This window comes from Aquarana catesbeiana, linkage group LG06, assembly GCF_042186555.1.
Source record: "Aquarana catesbeiana isolate 2022-GZ linkage group LG06, ASM4218655v1, whole genome shotgun sequence".
NCBI lineage: Eukaryota > Metazoa > Chordata > Amphibia > Anura > Ranidae > Aquarana > Aquarana catesbeiana.
Window position 1 is genome coordinate 293,449,801 of NC_133329.1, and position 19,464 is coordinate 293,469,264.

Consider the following 19,464-nt stretch of genomic DNA (forward strand, 5'->3'; position numbering starts at 1 on the left):
CGTGAGATGTGAAGATCTAACTACGTACGGTGAAACAGATGGGGGTTTGATCCACTTACTCAGCCTAATGGGACATCCCTGAAGAAAGTGACCCGCTCCACCACAATACAGGCATAGATTGTTCAAGCGACGGCGTTGTTGATCTTAGGGTGTGAGGGGTGCACGAACTAAGCTGAGTTGCATCAGTTCTGCGTCATGAATTGGGGTTGATGCGTGAGTCTCAAGGGTTCTCAGGTGTGGAGCAATAGGTACTCGTGGGAGCATCCATGTGGGATGGGCCATACCGGATCATTCCCTTCGACGTTCTCGGAGTCTGCAATCAAGTTGGATAGCCAACTGAATTGTAGGTTCCAAAGTATCAGGGAGCCCCGCTCTTGCTAATTTGTCTTTGAGGGGCTTGGCCAGGCCCAAGCTAAACTGATGGTGCAAGGCAGCGTCGTTCCACGCAGTGTCTGCAGCCCACTTGCAGAATTCCATTACGTAGTCCTCAACAGGGCGTTTCCCCTGTTGTAGAGAGGTCAGCACTGTTTCAGCCGTGATGATTCATTGTGGGTCATCATGGAGGATTGCCATGGCATCGAAGAAAGAAGGCAATGAGTGCAGTATAGGACTCTCCCTTTCCAATAGCTGATGAGCCCATGCTTGAGGTTCTTCTGTAAGTAAGGCTACTACGAACCTGACCTGTGTATCCTTTTGAAGAGAAGGTCCTAGGCTGTAAGGTAAAGTATAGCCGACAGGCGTTCCTTAAAGCCCAGAACGAGGCTCTGTCACGAGGGCGACGTACCTGATGTGAGACCAAAGTAGTGGGGAGGCCTCCCTTGCACCTCGGGTCCTTAAAGCCTCTGTAGATGGAGACAGAGACTTGGTGGGGACACACGAGGGCAGGTGTGCCAAGGGTGTGGAGCACGGTGCAAGCCTTAGTCCGGGATCTGAGCCGAGGCCAAGTCCAGTTGGGCAACGAAGCATAAAAGGGTTAATCAGAAGAATGGTCGAGATCCAATCCGGGGTCGGTTCCAATCTGGCAGCCGAGTACAAAAGGGGCAGAGAAGTAGAATGGTTAAGGTACAAGTCCGAGGTCAAAGGCAAGCAGCAATTAAGAGTAGTCAAACAGGTTCCCAGGTCACAACAGGTTCAGACAGATCACACACTAGCACAGGAAGGGGGGACTGAAGATAATCCAGCAATTTGGCAGTGTCTGGGCTGGGCTTATATAGGGAAGTTTGAGGTCACTTCCGGTGCACCTCCTGGGGGTTTTCCCGCCTTTTTCCATCAGGTTGATGTCACTTCCTGTGCGCCTCCTGGGCATTTTCCTGCCCTCTTCCATTAAGCCTTCTGTGCAGGTGCAGGTTGGTGCCCTGAGGCGTCTTTGGCGCATGCTCAGTTGGCACGGATTTCCTCTTGCGGCAACACGCCATTGGTGCATGCGTAGTAAGCCCTGGACTCTTACACAAGCCTCAAATTTTCTGGCACAAAGTTAATTTGGAGTGATGAGACCAAAATTTAGCTTTTTGGCCACAACCATAAACACTAAATTTGGAGAGGAGTCAACAAGGCCTATGATGAAAGGTACACCATTCCTATTGTTAAACACAGAGGTGGATCACTGATGTTTTGGATGTGTGAGCTACAAAGGCACAGGAAATTTGCTCAAAATTGTTGGCAAGATGAATGCAGTATGTTATAAAAAATACCGGAGGAACATTTGCATTCATTAGCCAGGAAGGTGCGCATGGGACGTTCTTGGACATTTCAACATGACAATAAACCAAAACACAAGGCAGAGTCGACCTGTCATTGGCTACAGCAGAATAAAGTCAAGGTTCTGGAGTGGCCACCTCAGTCTCCTGACCTCAATATCATTGTGCCACTCTGGGGAGATCTCAAACCTGCAAGACAGCCCAAGAATTTACAGGAACTGGAGGCTTTTTGCCAAGAGGAATGGGCAGCTTTACCATCTGAGCAGATAAAGAGCCTCATCCACAAATACCACAAAAGACTTCAAGCTGTCATTGATGTTAAAGGAGGCAATACACGGTATTAAGAACTGGGGTATGTAAACTTTTGATCAGGGTCACTTGGGAAGTTTCTGTTGTGATTATGATTTAAAAAGAGTGAACACAGTTGATTGATAATAAATGGCTTCAGCCAAACACTAACCATGAGTGAAATAAGTTTTTGTGTTATTATTCATATTCTCTGGAAAATGGCCAAGAAACCATACATTCTGCCAGGGTATGTAAACTTATGAGCAAAACTGTATCTGTTGGCTTGCTTCAACAATTTCCTCCTCCTTCTGAAAACAGTGGCGTCACTAGGCTTGGTGTGACCTGGTGCAGTGAAACGTTGTGCAGGGGTGACACTATGTTGCCTTGCCTTTGCTCCTAGCTAATCCCCCCCCCCCACACACACACACACACCACCTCCCTCCTATAATCTAGGAGCCCCCGTCACCCCTCCTGCAAAAACCTCTCATCTCAGCACCAATTATTGTTACCCCACTTTCATTGTGTATAGTTCCCCTGGCCTGTAAGCTCCGCTCACCCCAACCCTTAGGTGGAAAACCAGGTAGAGGTGCAAGCTGTGCTCTATTACTGCTGTCCAGTGGAGCATTCTTCCATACAGTAGATGACACAGGGTCGGGCTGTACACAGTTTGATTATCCCGCCCCCTATCTCCTCCAATGACCACTCATCTCCCAGCAGCAGGGAATGAATCAAACACTGAATATGCTGATTGAGAGTAAGAGTGTCATATTCTTTATGGAGGATCGCTCTGCTGACAGGAGGGGGAGAGCACAGCCCATGCTCCCGGCTCTCTCCTCTGTCATTTCTGCTCTGCGGGCTTCACTGCTCCAGGGTGCTCTCCCCTTGTTCCAGCCGTAAGTGCGGGGATGGGGGAGAAGGCACTTAGCGGCTAGGCACAGCATCCATGAAAAGACTGACCTGGGGGGCACAACCAAAATCAGCAACCCCCCACCCCCAGGTCTGGTGCTAGAAGGGATGAACAACATCTCTTGTGATAGAATGGGCCATGACAGATCCTCCTTATGGAGAGGCCTGGGGTCTGTTCAGATCCGGATCCCTCGTGTGGCCTCTAAAGCATTTGTTTAAACTGAAATAGGTTTGATCAGATGCTTTCACAAGCTGGTAATGACTTGTTTACAACAAACAGAAATCAGAAGTGACTAAATCCTCGTTGCTTCTAGTTTCATAGACCATAGAGATGATTATAGAGGTGATTGGGGAACTTCTGTTCCTCCCTCTCTATGGTCAGTCAGCCGAACCGCTTGTTTCAGTCACGGGCTTCCTGATGGAATGAGAGAACCCAGGAAGGCACCGGGGGTGGGCACATTCTGTCACATTTAAAATTGATCCAGCTGCTGTATAGCTGCTCGTATTAGTTTTACATTAAAGAGCATCGACTGCTTTAAAAAAAAATGCAGCTGCAGCCATGACCCCGTATAACAACTTAAACCCAATGAGGGGGTACTGGTACGTCCTAAGGGCAGCAGGTGTTTAAAGAAGCTCCGTCATGGGCAAAGTGAGGAGTGTCTACACACATCTGCAACAATCTCACAAATATTTGTGATGGCCAAATTCTGGGTTGTTCTGACAAGCAAAGCTGTGATATGTCTTGGTAGTGTTGGCTCTTGCTGCACAGCTCCAACCCCAAACATTTATATTTGTCCATCTCTGTGATGGGTATTTGTACTGGTCAGGAGGCATGAAAGGGTAGGCAAGCTTTGTCAAGAAGTGCCAATTCTTTGTTTGCAAGCATCTCATACCTGTAGCTTTTTTTTCCCATGACAGAGGCTTTTAAGCCACTCAATGTAGCTAGTTACATAGACCCTCATTCTTCAAACTTCTTCTTCAAAAAAAAAACAAAACATACGCAGTACATATTTGCAATGCATACACATGTCCCTATGTGTTTTTTTTTTTTTATTGTTACCTATTATGTCAGGAATGCACTAATTTCTTAATATCCTATTGTGGGCAGACAACACACAGCATTTTTGTGGAGTGGCGTCGACCCTGCCAAGTTTTTTGGTGTGTGTGTGTGTGTGTTGGTGTGTGTTGGTGTGTGTGTTTTTTGCTAAACTACTGAATCCCCAAATCCATAGGCACTAATTGACTTGTAGTCCTAAGGTAAGAACTGGGAGGGCTAAATCTCTGAACATAGGACCTGTAAAAAAGGATGCAGGGCAGATGATTTATTCTTTTACAAGATTAGCACAATTTTTAAAATATATTTATTTAAAATTGAGCAAAGAGTTTACATACAATCTTAGGTGTGCTACAGTGGCTTCTCCAGTTAATTTGCTCACTTGTGATAACATTGCTTGAGAGGTGGCTTTGCATGTCTTCAGCTCTAATCAAAGGTTTTGTCTTACTAAGTTAGGCACAGCAATTTTATTATTTTTAGAGAATATTTAGCTTTGATAAATGTGAGCTTAAAAGTGTCATCTATTACAATTCATTCTTGCAACATATATATAAAGCACATTTCAATAACACACAGTCCCCACCAGCAGGCAGCTCTATTTTCTAAACAGAATGTCAGCCTTGCTGGTTTTATGTCAGTGATGTTTTTTAGCTGTTACAGTTGTTTGTGGGAGCTTTGTTTCTTGAAGTGTCATATAGATTGATATGACCACGTGGTTTGCTTGATGTAACTTCCTTCTTTTTTACTTTAGCTTGATCATGATTTGAAACACGCCCATGAGTTGCGACAGGCAGCCTTCAAGCTCTACGCCTCACTGGGAGCCAATGACGAAGACATCCGGAAGAAGGTGAGTCTGGGAGAGGGGCGACCAGCGGTCCTGTCCGCCAGCAGACAGGGTGTGATGCCCACCTGAAAAAGAGTCACAAGGAAGAGACTTTAACAATGACTGTCTTGTTTAAACGCCAGAAGCAGAGACTGTGAGGGTTAATGGAGCAATGAATGAATGAGGCTGTGCCTTTTTGGCTTTATTTTTTTTGCCTTTAGAAACGTAGCCTAGCGTGACTGTCCGAGGATGACCAACACATTGCATTCCATTACAGTCTTCAGCTTTTAACCTTGCGCATTACGTATGCATGAGTTCAAATTTAGTCTGTAGATGGTCAGGTGTCTAGTGTTCTTCAAGAACTACCAACAGTGTCATAAATGTCCAAAGCTGCTTTTGCAAATAAAACACCTTTTCATTAGCAGCTGGGCCTGCAGACCTGTGTGTTGCATTATCTTCTTTTTTTTTTTTTTTTTTTGTCATCTACTTTTCGTTCAACTTTGAGAGGTAGATTGTGTGCAGTAGGTACAAGTTATTTGACAAAATGTATTTTGCATACAGCAACAGAATTAAAAAAAAAATGGTTAAGATTCTTTCTCCCTCTGGTCAAGGAGGAACCCCGAATGTTGCAATATTTTAGGATATATTTTCCTGGATTATGTTCAAAGCATGGGTGAGTCTAACCTTTTACTCCATGTAAACAAGTGGTCACATAATTTCATTTTTTTTATAGTTTTGATCTTTAAGGGTAATTACAAGACACCTAGCCACTTATGGTGGCAGTGCATATTCTAATCTTTGTAAACAATTTGAACAGCTTGTGGTGATCAAGTGAGAATAAGACCTTGTTGGGGTTCGTTTTGCAGTGTTACCCAATGCTGTAGAGCATGGAAAAAGTACAGTATCACACGCTGATATTTAGGGCAAAGCTTTCACCCCACCCTCAGCAGCATATGCTTACACTTTTGCTCACCCTCTGACTACTCCCTTCCAAGGAAAAAGCCGAAGGAAATACCTGATACTTCCGGGTATGGAAGAGCATGTAACAGCTCTGAGCCAATCAGTGTTGTCACAGGGGAGTCCATAACCCTGTATCAGCTACAACTCTGGTGTCTTGTTGCTCATGTAAGGAAGGTAAGTATATGCACCTGTGGAGGTCTGAATTGAAGTGAAATTTTTGTTTTGCCCGTGCATTTTAGGGGTGCACATTTTGAAATCATATCATTATGTGAAACCTCTTGGGCCATTGCAAATTTTGCAGAGGTATGCAAAAACAGTTTAAATCTCCAGGGTAGTGGTGTTTACCCTGTAGTAGTGCCTAGACTATAGTTATTTCTCCTTTTATTAAGATAATCCATTGAGACTGTAAAACTAGTCTGCATGTTTATCCGTAAAAAGAAAGGTGGTGCAAGATTTTGCATTTACATCTAATGGACCTTTTATCTCTATATAGCATGAAGGCATACATCTTCATTTCTTGCCATTGATCCTCTAATATTCCTTTATAAGGTTAAACCTAATCTCTAGTTTTCCTTTGCCTCCTATTCTCAGTCATAGATTGCTCCCAAATTTCATCAGCTTCCATTATCTTTTAGCATATACACAGCCCGTTCACATTAGGGTGCTAATGGAGCATGCAACGGGGTATGTTTTTGTTGCTGTATTAGATAAAAGCCAAAGTATGTTGTCAATTTATGCAAACTAGGTTGGAGTTTCATATGTATAGATATAAACAAAATATTAATCGAATTTTAGATTTTCCTAGCATGATTTTCACAAATGCGCTGTGTATCAGTACTGACTTGATATACTTTAAAAAAAAGTTGTTGGTAAGAGATTCCTACAAGTCTTTTTTGTCTGTCTATTGTATTGATACCTTATCACTTTAAGCAAATGCCTTGCACAGACCAATTATTTTTGATGGTTATTGCAGTGTGATTGCCTTCGTAAATGTTGTGCTTCTTTGAAACAGACCGAGTACTGGACTGTGTTGGACACTTCCCCATTCTTGCAAACTGAGACAGATCAGAGTCCTGCTGCAAACCTATTTTTCTATATTTGTTTTATGTGGATTGACTGATCACACTCAATATAGTAGATTTTAACAGGGAGATGTCTTTGGTATTGGGGTCAGATGAAAGCAGCCATTACCTAAATTCTGCATGCCATTTACTTTCGGTGAAGTAACCTAAAGAGTGTAGGTTTAGCATGCCTGATGCAGAACTAGTAACTGACAGGTGATAAATGCTTCCATTAGAGTCATGATTCCTAATGCAATGCCTTTAACGTGAAACTAGCATGGCACTTAGAAACAAATGTAGAGCCTCCTTACATCACACTGCAGCTGTTTTTACACGACTGGTTTTAAAAGCAAACTTCAAACAGTGTATCCAAGTAGAACAAGTTCTCCCTCCCAGCAATCTCCAAGCCCTTTTTCTGGATTGGCCAGAAACCATAGGAATAGACTATCCTCCCTTCCTATTCTCACATGTCACTTCCTCACTCTTTGGGACCAAGTGATCCCTAAACTATGTTTTTTAGATCATAGGACCTAAGATTGCTTGTTTTCTTTGGGAATCCAGCATTCCCCTCTGTTTTAACTCAATCACATTTTCTAATCCCTCCATCACCTCTGCCAAATCACACAGTGGTGATCCCTTCCGTCTCTATAGAGACTCTCCTGCCACACACTATCCCATCAACTCTACAGTGGCTAGTTTAACAACAGCTTAATACTTTTCTATCCTCGCTCTCAGATAAACAGAACATTTCCTCTCTATCAACCTCATTTGAGAGCTTGCAGATTTCCAGCTTTGTCATTCTCCTCTTTTGCACTCATTCCGCTGTCCCCTGTTACACCAATCAGTGGTCGAATGAACTAGGTGTTTCTCTGTCCTCAAAGAATTCAGAAAAAGCCTTTATTTTTAATGCATCAACTCTTCTTGGTAAACAGTCTTCCCCACATTGTTCTACTTTCTAACATGCTAAATGAGGTATCCTTGTGACATTTCCTCACTCTGCTCTGTGATCCCACACACTGGCATCCATCTCAGCCACCTACCCTTCTGGCGTGGGCTACTGAATTAGACTTTATTCCTTTATTCCTCATTTATCCTAACCTAACACCCAATAAGATCAGATGGGGAAAAAAAAGGAATGGGTACCAAGAGTGGGTAAAATTTTTTACCATGTTCATGGAGCTCCCACACCTGGACACGCTCTGTAGATAGCACCTAGTCCCATCTCCTTCTCTGAGACTTGGAGCTTTTAGGTCTAGACTTTTGTTCAGAATGATTTGGGTTTGAAGTCACCTTTGCACACAGATTTCCTAAAACAAAATACTCTATACTTTTTATCAGGACTGCGACATTGCGGCAGACAGATCGGGACAGCCCCTCGGGGCTTTCACACTGGAATGAAAGCAGCGGCACTTTCGGGTCAGTTTGCAGGCGCTATTAGCGCAATAGCGCCTGCAAACCGCCCCAGTGTGAAAAGACCCTTAATGTTTCCAGTAACAGCTGCTTAAAGCTGTCTATCAGTTCGCTGCAGGGCCCTCTTCTACACCTTCAACTTTAAGTGGCTGGACCATTTCTGCTATCTTTAATTTTTTATTGTGTTTTTACTTACAGCTATGGAAGTTTGTAGGATCCCCCCCCCCCCCCCCCAAACCTTACATTACATACATCTAAAAGCACATAATTAGAAAGAGGGTGCTTTTGATTTTGTATACCCCGTGATAGCTGTGTGCACTATGTTTATTCACATTGTGAGAAATTGCAGACATGCATTTTATTGCAATGCAGCACATAGAGTTGAATGGATGTAATTTTAAAAACTATATAAAAAAAAAAATTAGCACCGTGATGCATTTTTAACACAACGCACATGCAGGAATGCACACCAGTGTGCACATTATGTGCACTAGGACATCTGCTTCCCAGTGTGTTTCTGTGTTTTCTTTTTTTTCTTTTTTTTTTTTTTTTTATTTCTTTATTATATATATTTTTAACAATACTGTCACTTTAGTAAAATAACACGGGGCTAAAGAGACACCCGATGTTTTACTTTTAAGATGAAGAAAAAGATTGAGGACACCGTTTTCAGTCTTTCAGTCTTCTTTTCCGCTTCCGCCTGGCAATAACTAGTGAACACTGACTATTTATTTACAAACGGAAAAGAGATGGTAAAGTCTTCATTGAGGTATACTATCCTTTCTGTTATGAATGAACCCCAGAGTGCTTAGTATTGAGCACAGGAAAGTGAAGGGATCAGTAAATATGAGATGCATGTTCACTGATCAACGCCATCATTAAAGAATCTAGCCTTCTCCACTTGACTGCCCCTGCTTGTGCAGGTGGAGAGAGCAGCAAAGATTGTGGGGGGGAAACGGGAAACAGCGGGTTGTGGAGGGGAGCTAATTGCAGACAGCCAATGGGAAGGATCAGTGACTGGCAGGGCACATTGTGGAGCAGCGGCTTAGGCGTTTACATTGTTCTGAATGGCTGCAATCAATTTTTTTTTGCCCACTGATCACAGCTATTTTTTGGTGAATCAAGGGGACCCTTTTTGTTATAAGGTGAAGCAACCATGAGCTTGTAGCTGAAGAGAATGTAGTTGCCATAAGGCCTACTGAGCTGGCCATCTGCAAGTGGTTCTGTTCCACTATAACCCTTATGTACAGAAATAGAATATTTAGTAAGTAACTGGATTCTTTTCACCAGCAGCTGCACATGTGCTGCACTTGTAATTGCACTTGCATTTAGGGCTCATTCTTATGTGCGGCAGCCCTTGCCACACCTATATAAATCGGTTGATATGTTGCCTCCTCACAGCCTGTTTTAATCCTAAAAAAAGCTGGATCACCACATAGCAACCACATGCATTGGACATGGTTGCCAGGTGGTTGCACCCTGCCCCCATTAACTTTAATGAGTCGTGTTCAGGTCGGGTACTGCCCGCCAACTGTGACAGGGCTTTCATTTTTGCAGCAGAGTGTACAGCTCTAAGCAGCTACATGTCTTTGTTTACGTTGGCAGCTCAACCACCTGCTTTTACTGCCCCCTGGCTGCATGTGCAAACAAGCCCTTGAAATTCTCTCTTCATCTGCAATGTCTCCCAGATAGCTCTTGATCCTTTCTTGTGATGGGATGACAGAACTGTGAACACTGTTCTGAATTTTGGAACAGTACAGCACTTATGTAGGCTTTTCCTGCTTACACTACAGTGAGAAGATTGCAGGGGATGAGGCTATCCACGTGGATATGATCCCAACCCAGCACCCCCCGAACGAAGCCCCAGTCCGTGGGGAGGGGGGGGGGGGATGTGTAGACAGAGAGGTACACGCCCCCCCTTGTGGTCCGGTGCTGCCAGTATCGGGAGCCCTATGAGGGTGCTTATCCATGCCTGAGACCTAGAGGACTCCAGGATTTACAACCTGCAGCACATAGCATAGCAGACGCTTTGGAGGATCATCAGCTCGGCCTACAGCTCATAGCTTTTTGGAACGGATGATTTAACAATAATTGACTACCTACCAGAAGCTATTACGTACCAACGGGAGTGGTGAGCGGATTGCTGACGACAACTTTATAATGCATATCATTATTGCTATTACCTGATAAGAGCGAACCTTCACTTTGGGGCCAGCGCAATATACATGTGGAGAATTGTACTGCTGAGTACGAAGTGGAGACTGTTCTAATTCCTGCTGTCGGCCTCCCCTATGTGGAAGAGAGAGGAAAATGACGTATCACTTTCACCCTCTATGACAAAAGGCCTGGACTTGGTTAGCATAGCAGCACTTTCCACTCAGGATATATTGCAACCAGGAGCAGTACATGCAGCACAACACAGCGATAGACAACCCCAGGGAGGACATACACATACAGATAGCTGGCCGACTCCAGATCTCTTCCAAGCACCACCACCTATTTGAGGTCAATCATCTGCTAAGTGCTATATTGGTACAAGCTACAGCTGCATGGCAGGCTGGACCCAATAGGGTTGAGTAGGAGCTGAGTAAGAGATATAAAGTTCTAAGTCCCATTGGCTGGTATGGTATGGTATGTTAGGTCCACTGTCGTGAGAGGACATACTCTGGGGATATTCCCTCATTTGTGTGCATAATGAACCGCTAAGCATGCTCACTCCGAGATACAAGTGAAGACACTCACCACACATATATAGTCATAAACACTGCATGGATCACTCTGGAAAACGTCACTGCTTGTTGTTGTAGTCCAATAGCTGCTCTCTATATCTATGTGTAGTACACTGGGTTGGTGGGCTGGACACAGAGGCTTAGCAGGTGTTTTTTATCAGATGATCGAGCAGCCACACTCTCGGTACAGGGCACCGGTCCACAATGGCATTTTGAGCATAGGCCACACATATATTATAATATACACACACACACACACTTGTGCCTAAGTTTACCCAGCCTGGCAGAATTTATGATTTCTTGGCCATTTTTCAGAGAATATGAATGTTAAAACAAAAACGTTTCTTTTACTCATGGTTAGTGTTTGGCTGAAGCCATTTAATATCAATCAACTGTGTTTACCATTTTTTAATCATGATGGCAACAGAAACTACCCAAATGACCCAGATCAAAAGTTTACATACCCCAGTTCTTAATACTGTATACTGTGTATCGCCCCCTTTAACATCAATGACCGCTTATAGTCTTTTGTGGATGAGGCTCTTTATCTTCTCAGATGGTAAAGCTCGCCCATTCCTCTTGGCAAAAAGCCTCCAGTGCCTGTAAATTCTTGGGCTGTCTTGCATGAACTGCATGTTTGAGATCTCCCCAGAGTGACTCAATGATATTGAGGTCAGGAGACTGAGATGGCCACTCCAGAACCTTCAGTTTATTCTGCAGTAGCCAATAACAGGTCGACTTGGCCTTGTGTTCTGGATCATTGCCATGTTGGAATGTCCAAGTACGTCCCATGCGCACCTTCCTGGCTGATGTTGGCAAATGTTCCTCCAGTATTTTTTGATAACATACTGCATTCATCTTGCCAACAATTTTGACCAAATTTCCTGTGCCTTTGTAGCTCACACATCCCCAAAACATTAGCGATCCACCTCCATACCTTTCATCATAGGCCTTGTTGACTCCTCTCCAAATGTAGCATTTATGGTTGTGGCCAAAAAGTTAAATTTTGGTCTTCTCACTCCCAATGACTTTGTGCCAGAAGGTTTGAGGCTTGTCTCTGTGCTGTTTGGTGTATTGTACGTGGGATACTTTGTGGGATTTGCGTAGTAATGGCTTTCTTCTGGCGACTCGACCATGCAGCCCATCTTTATTCAAGTGCCTCCTTATTGTGCATCTTGAAACAGCTACACCATATGTTTTCAGAGAGTCATGTATTTCACCTGAAGTTATTTGTGGGTTTTTCTTTGAATCCCGAACAATTTTCCTGGCAGTTGTGGCTGAAATTTTAGTTCTTCTACCTGACTGTGGTTTGGTTTCAACAGAACCCCCCATTTTCCACTTCTTGATTAGAGTTTAAATACTGCTGATTGGTATTCTCAATTCCTTGGATATCTTTTTCTATCCCTTTCCTGTTTTATACAGTTCAACTACCTTTTCGCCAGGATCTTTGACTATTCTTTTGCTTTCCCCATGACTCAGAATCCAGAAGCGTCCATGTAGCACTGGATGAAAGATGCAAGAGTCTGTCAGGAGTCTAGAAACTCATTGAACTTTTATACACACACACACACACACATTATAAGCAAACAGATCACAGGTGAGGATGGTTACCTTTTTAATAGCCATTCAAACCCCTTTGTGTCAACTTGTGTGCATGTTATCAGGCCAAGGTATGTAAACTTTTGATCGGGGTCATTTGGGTAGTTTCTGTTGCCATTATGATTTTTAAAAAGTGTAAACACAGTTGATTGATAATAAATGGCTTCACCCAAACACTAACCATGAGTGAAAAAAGTTTTTGTGTTATCATTCATATTGTCTGAAAAATGGGCAAGAAATCATAAATTTTGCCAGGGTATGTAAATTTATGAGCACAACTGTGTGTGTGTGTGTGTGTGTGTGTGTGTGTATGTGTGTGTGTGTATGGACCATATTTCCATCGGGAGGGGAGCTAGGTTTTTAGCTGGGATGGAGGTAGGAGGGTACTATTGGGGGGGAGGAAGGGGGGCCCTGGGATGGCCTGGACGGTGGTGGGGATACTTCCCCTGGGTGGGTGGCGTTTTTTTTTTTTTTGCCTTTGCCACATACAGTATCTCACAGAAGTGAGTACACCCCTCACATTTTTGTAAATATTTTATTATATCTTTTCATTTGACAACACTGAAGAAATTACACTTTGCTACAATGTAAAGTAGTGAGTGTACAGCTTGTATAACAGTGTACTTTTGCTGTCCCCTCAAGATAACTCAACACGCAGCCATTAATGTCTAAACCGCTGGCAACAAAAGGGAGTACGCCCCTAAGTGAAAATGTCAAATTGTACCCAATGAGCCATTTTCCCTCCCCAGTGTCATGTGACTCGTATTACAAGTTTTCAGGTGTGAATGGGGAGCAACTATGTGTTAAATTTGGTGTTCTCACGCTCTCTCTCATACTGGTCACTGGAAGTTTAACATGGCACCTCATGGCAAAGAACTCTCTGAGAATTTGAAAAAAGAACTGTTGCTCTACATAAAGATGGCCTAAGCTATAAGAAGATTGCCAAGACCCTGAAACTGAGCTGCAGCGCGGTGGCCAAGACCATACAGTGGTTTAACAGGACAGGTTCCACTAAGAACAGGCCTCGCCATGGTCGACCAAAGAAATTGAGTGCACGTGCTCAGCATCATATCCAGAGCTTGTCTTTGGGAAATAGAGGTATGAGTGCTGCAGAGGTTGAAGGGGTGGGGGGTCAGCCTGTCAGTGCTCAGACCATACGCCACACACTGCATCAAATTGGTCTGCATGGCTGTTGTCCCAGAAGGAAGCCTCTTCTAAAGATGATGCACAAGAAAGCCCACAAACAGTTTGCTGAAGACAAGCAGCCTAAGGACATTATTAGGATTACTGGAACCATGTGCTGTGGTCTGATGAGACCAAGATTAGGCTTATTTTGTTCAGATGGTGTCAAGCGTGTGTGGCAGCAACCAGGTGAGGAGTACAAAGACAAGTGTCTTTCCTACAGTCAAGCATGGTGGTGGGAGTGTCATGGTCTGCTGCATGAGTGCTGCTGGCACTGGGGAGCTACAGTTCTTTGAGGGAACCATGAATTCCAACATGTACTGTGACATACTGAAGCAGAGCATGGTCCCCTCCCTTTGGAGACTGGGCTGCAGGGTAGTATTCCAGCACGATAACGACCCCAAACACACCTCCAAGATGACCACTCCCTTGCTAAAGAAGCTGAGGGTAAAGCATGTCCCCAGACCAAACTGTATTGAGCATGTATAGGGCATTCTTGAATGGAAGGTGGAGGAGCGCAAGGTCTCGAACATCCACCAGCTCCATGATGTAGTCATGGAGGAGTGGAAAGAGGACTCCAGTGGCAACCTATGAAACTCTGGTGAACTCCATGCCCAAGAGGGTTAAGGCAGTGCTGGAAAATTAATGGTGGCTACACAATTTTGACACTTTGGGCCCAATTTAGATATTTTCACGTAGGGGTGTACTCGCTTTTGTTGCCAGCGGTTTAAACATTAATGGCTGTGTGTTGAGTTATTTTGAGGGGACAGCAAATTTACACTGTTGTATAAGCTGTACACTCATTACTTTACATTGTAGCAAAGCGTAGTTTCTTTACTGTTGTCGCATGAAAAGATATAATAAAATATATACAAAAATGTAAGGGGTGTACTCACTTTTGTGAGATACTGTATATATTGTTTGATATATAAATGTCCACTAAACGTATAATTATTCTTTGAATTTGTAGGTGCAGTTTCCTTTGTGGTGTTTGTGTATGGTATATTTTTGGAAGCATCTCCTCTCTGATTTAGGTTATTTTTATTATTTATTATTATTATTATTATTGTTATACAGGATTTATATAGCGCCAACAGTTTGCGCAGCTCTTAACAAAATGTATAGGCACCATTTCAAAATAATCATTCCTAGGATTCAAACCTTTAGGCCTGATTCACACCTATGCATTTTTAGTGCTTTTGCATTTTGCAGATTTGCAGTGCCAAACGTGTTCCATAGGAAACTGTTCAATGGACTGTAGTGCAAATCTGCAAAAAAAACACTAAAAATGCATAGGTGTGAATTGGGCCTTATGGGGGGTTTTGATATAGACTGATCTCTCCTTCAAATTCTTGGAGCAGTCATTTTGAGGTTAACTGCGCTGCTTTTGATAAGCATTTTTGATAATACATGTGTTTATACACAACAGATGGGCAAAATAATAAAGCAAGTACTAATCATACACCAAAGAGGATTAATATTGAAATCTGAAATAAATAAGATGATATGGAAAGGAAGAGTGATGTCAGAGATATTCAGAAACATGGCTCCAATAAGATCTAACAATTTGACTGCTTTATTTCAGAAAATGTCCCGCAAATCTGTTCTGCTCCCTCACATTTGTCATAACAAATCCTATGAGCCCTTGGTAAAACATTTGCAGTGAATCTCATTAAATCCTATCAAGAAGGAAGATGGTTCATTTAAGGGCTCACTGACAGCTGTTGGTCCTGCAAGTGACCAAAAAATTCTGTTGTACATGTACCCAGACACAAAATTGGGATTTGACTGACAGTGCAGTGCTTAAGTGTAAGACGGTCTACAGAAATATAGCTTTTTTATTTTATTTTTTTTATGTTTTTTTTGTTTTTTAAAGTGGAACTAAATTCCAAAAGTGAAAATTTTATTATGTTATGGGGAACATCTGGAAGTGTTATTTGTGCCTAAGAGGTACCCAGAAAAATGTAATTTTTTTTTTTGGTCTGGAAGTCCTCCTGAAACATAGTGTAACTGGGGTTGTGCAGATACAAGTATTGGTGCCAATCCCAAGCATTTGCATCAGAATCGGTACTAATGGCAAATGCTCCGATGCTTAATCCCATTCCTGTTGTATCGGGCCAGGCATCCTCAGTGTAGCAGGGGGGCCCGGCAGCCTCACAGGTGATCAGTGTGGGGGGCAGTTACAAGCACCGATCCCCCTGTATAGCTTTTCTGACAGCTGCCTCTCCCTGTCTCCCTCCCACGGCTGTCAGAACACAACAGCTCAGCGGGGGGGGAGATCGCTGAACTAGCCTTGCATTTTTTAGTACAGCAGCTCTGACCGTAGTTGTAGTGTGTACCCCACTTTAGGCAAATTTGGAGTGAGATTGGTGTCAGTGCTCTATTGAGCACTGTTTTCCTTACTGTAGGCTCTGACATACAGAACCAAAGTCTTTACCATGATGGCTGTCTCCACACATAGAAACTGTGCAGAAACAAGGCATGGTAAGCCAGTAAAAGGGAAAAGGTAAACTGCAGGAAGATCACCAGCAATACTGGTGGCTAATCCTTTGGCCTCTGCTTACCTTTTTTGGCACAGATTCCCCAGTTCTGTTGCTTATTGTAGAAAACTCCACCCAAGCATTTTGGGATGAGCTAATGAACAGATGCAGTAGAACAAATAAGAACCTTTTTGTCCTCCCATGTTCTAAATGTAATTTTTTTTTTAACCCTGTGCCTTTTTGAATTGAATTGTTCTCAAAGACCTCCATGTAACACATAGCACAAGCAGAGAAGACTAGAGTTAAACGTTGGTGCAAAATATTTAGTAAAACAGATCTGGTGACTGGGGGCATAGTGGTTGGTTATATTTGCAGCCCTTAGGCTCCATTCACACTAATGCATTTTTTAATGCATTTCGCATTTTGCAGAAATGCATGGGAATTTTTTAACCTGGGTTCCTATGGAACATGTTCACATCAATGCATTTTTGTGCCTCTGCGTCTTTGGAAAGGGTCAGGGACTTTGTTTCATGCAAAATGCAGCGTTTTGCATGTAATAGAATTCAGTGGACCAGCATCAAAAACGCAAGTACAGCGTTTTTGACGCGTTTTGCGTTTTTTTGCGTTTTTTTTTTTTTTACACTGTATACAGTATTAAAAAAAAAACTAAAAAAAAAAAATGCAAAAACGCGGCAAGCACCACAAAAAACACTGCAGAAAAGCTCAAAAGCAACATGCATAGATGTGTTGAAATCATTACATGGAATCTGACATCAGATGGTAATGGAGAACACCATTGTGAATCCCACCTTTTTGAGAATGCTGGTTTTCTGGCTTTCACGCTAATGCTTTGGCTTTGGTGTCGCTGACCCAAAACAAATCTAGAGATAAGGAATTCTGACATCTTTTTGTGCTAATTTACAGAATGATTTGTCTAGGTCTGTGACTTAAATGTATTGCTGCCAGATACAGTAAGGGATCTAGGATTTTCTTCAGGAGGCCAGAAATGGCAACCCCCATGCATCCCATATGACAGTCACTTCAAAAGGAACCTATCGGGAAACTTTGTAAACTATCATTGCTGCTAGTGTTAAAATATGCATATTCTGGGGCTACCATCCTTTTTTTTTTTTTTTTTTTTTTTAACTAGTTGAGTCTCTAACCTGGGACAAGCATTTGCATACAAGATGTTGGGGAAGAAGGGATGAGGATGACCTTCTCAGAGATGCACCTTCAAATACATGCCACTAATGGCAGCTCTCATATTCCTAACCTAGAGCATCTCCTGTAAAAAAGTTATGTATGTGTTAAATTTAATAATTGGGTAACCAAACTTGCATTCGCTTCAGAAAGGTTAATATTCACTGTATTGCCAAATTGAGCTATTTTTTTTTCTCTTTAGGTAGTTCTGTTAACAGCATACACTTTCATTTTATAACATCAATATTGTAATACTGATACAAACTAGTTTATTTTTGACAATCCAATATAAGCTTGGTAGAAAAATCTCCTTTCATGTTGAGTGCTTCATGTCTACTGGCCATCTCTTTCCACATCTTCCTGGATTCCCTGCATGCTTTTTAGCTCCTCCTCTGCTGTTTACCGCTCCATTTCTAAGGACTAAACATCCCATGGTACCTTACTGCCTGCAAGCAGTGATTCCTGTACTGACTCCGCCTCTTTAAACCCCTCATTTCTGTACCTCCGTAGTTCAGAAGGCTGGCTTTGTAGACTCTGACACATTGTCTACTCACAGGGCATAATGAATACATGTCACAGAATGCAAAGAAGTAAATGTGTGGGGATCTACACAGTTTGTTTACAGACTTCATGAGCATTCAGCTTAATAGGAATAGGCTATAATTATTTAAAATACAATGTAGAAATTAATATATGATTTTACATTTTTCACCATAGACATGCTTTAACCACTTAACCGCGCTATAGTCAAATGACGGCTACAGCGCGGCTCGATAACTCTGGGAGGGCGTATTACGACGTCCTCCCAGAATCACGCTCCTGTGTGCCCCCTGGGGCGCGCACACGGGATTATCTGTGAGCGGACCCGAAGGATCATGATAAAGGGCCACTGACATCGTCCGTTTACCACATGATCGCACCGTCAAATGACGGAGCGATCACTTGTAAACAAACCGGCGTCATGTCCGGTTCCTCTCTCCCCTCTGTACCGATCAGTATGCCCACAGCGCTGCTCTGTGCCCATTGCAGCCTCATTCATTCATCCATCCATCCATGCTCAGCCACCCCTCTCATACTCAGCCATCCATCCATACTCATTCATCCATCCATGCTCAGCCATCCACCCATGAGCTTCCTGATGATGACCTGCTGATTGGCTGAAACGCATCGAGGTATTACCGCGTCACCACGACACAAAAACACAGGGAATCCAGCAGCCCCACGTTAGTGGTAACTACCACCGTTGCAGGCCGATTTTCCCAAAAAAAAAAAATCACCTGTTACACACGCCGGGTGCCAGGATATTCAGGCACTTTAACCTCCCTGGCGGTATGATTATTTCAGATTTTTGCATCTTAAAGCGGTACAAGTATTTTGCGTAGAAATTTGGCGTTTTATATTGTAGGCCTGTAATTCTTAGCAATAACACACCTAAATCTTTCCACCAAGAGTCTAGTAGATATCCCGGGTATGATGAAGTTTGAAACACAAAATCATAAATTATAATATAATAAATAAATATAAATAATTATAAAAAATAATAATATAATAATAATAATAAGATAAATTTCACCACGATTCACTATCGCTCAATTCTGCAAGTGTTCTAGTTTACTATCGCTGTTTTCTAGCTGGTCTAAAACCACTTTTGACGTAAAGGGACACTTTTTGGTTGCTATGGACATCTCCAGTTTCCAGGCAGAAAGAACAATACATATCATATAAAACTGCATGCAGGGCATTGGACAAAGCACTAGGGACAAAAGGCATGTGAAGTGATTTCATACAGTACTGTAATCTGTAAGATTACAGTGTACTGTATGTGTCATGACGCTCACAGGGAACTGAGCCTTGCACACAGGACATCGGGGCGGAGGACAGAGCCTGCGGACACAGCGGGGGGACATTGCAGGATCCTGGGGACAAGGTAAGTATACCGCACCAGGATCCTGAGATGTAATCCCGAGTGTAGCTCGGGGTTACCGCTAATGGTGCTGAAATTTAACCCCGAGCCACACTCGGGAAAACCGCCAGAGAGGCTACCATATGAGTGATGCGTTTTACTTTTAAATGCT

General features: G+C 42.9%; 1 protein-coding gene across 7 annotated transcripts in view; it reads left to right on the forward strand.

Annotated features, from left to right (window-relative positions):
* Nucleotides 1-19,464, forward strand: part of ARMC8 (armadillo repeat containing 8) — a 229,174-nt gene that overhangs the window by 108,751 nt on the left and 100,959 nt on the right. For all 7 annotated transcript variants that reach the window (XM_073633455.1, XM_073633458.1, XM_073633460.1 and 4 more), the window contains one exon: nucleotides 4,697-4,792. In XM_073633455.1, coding sequence (XP_073489556.1) covers nucleotides 4,697-4,792 — 96 coding nt within the window. The remainder of the gene's footprint in view (nucleotides 1-4,696; nucleotides 4,793-19,464) is intronic.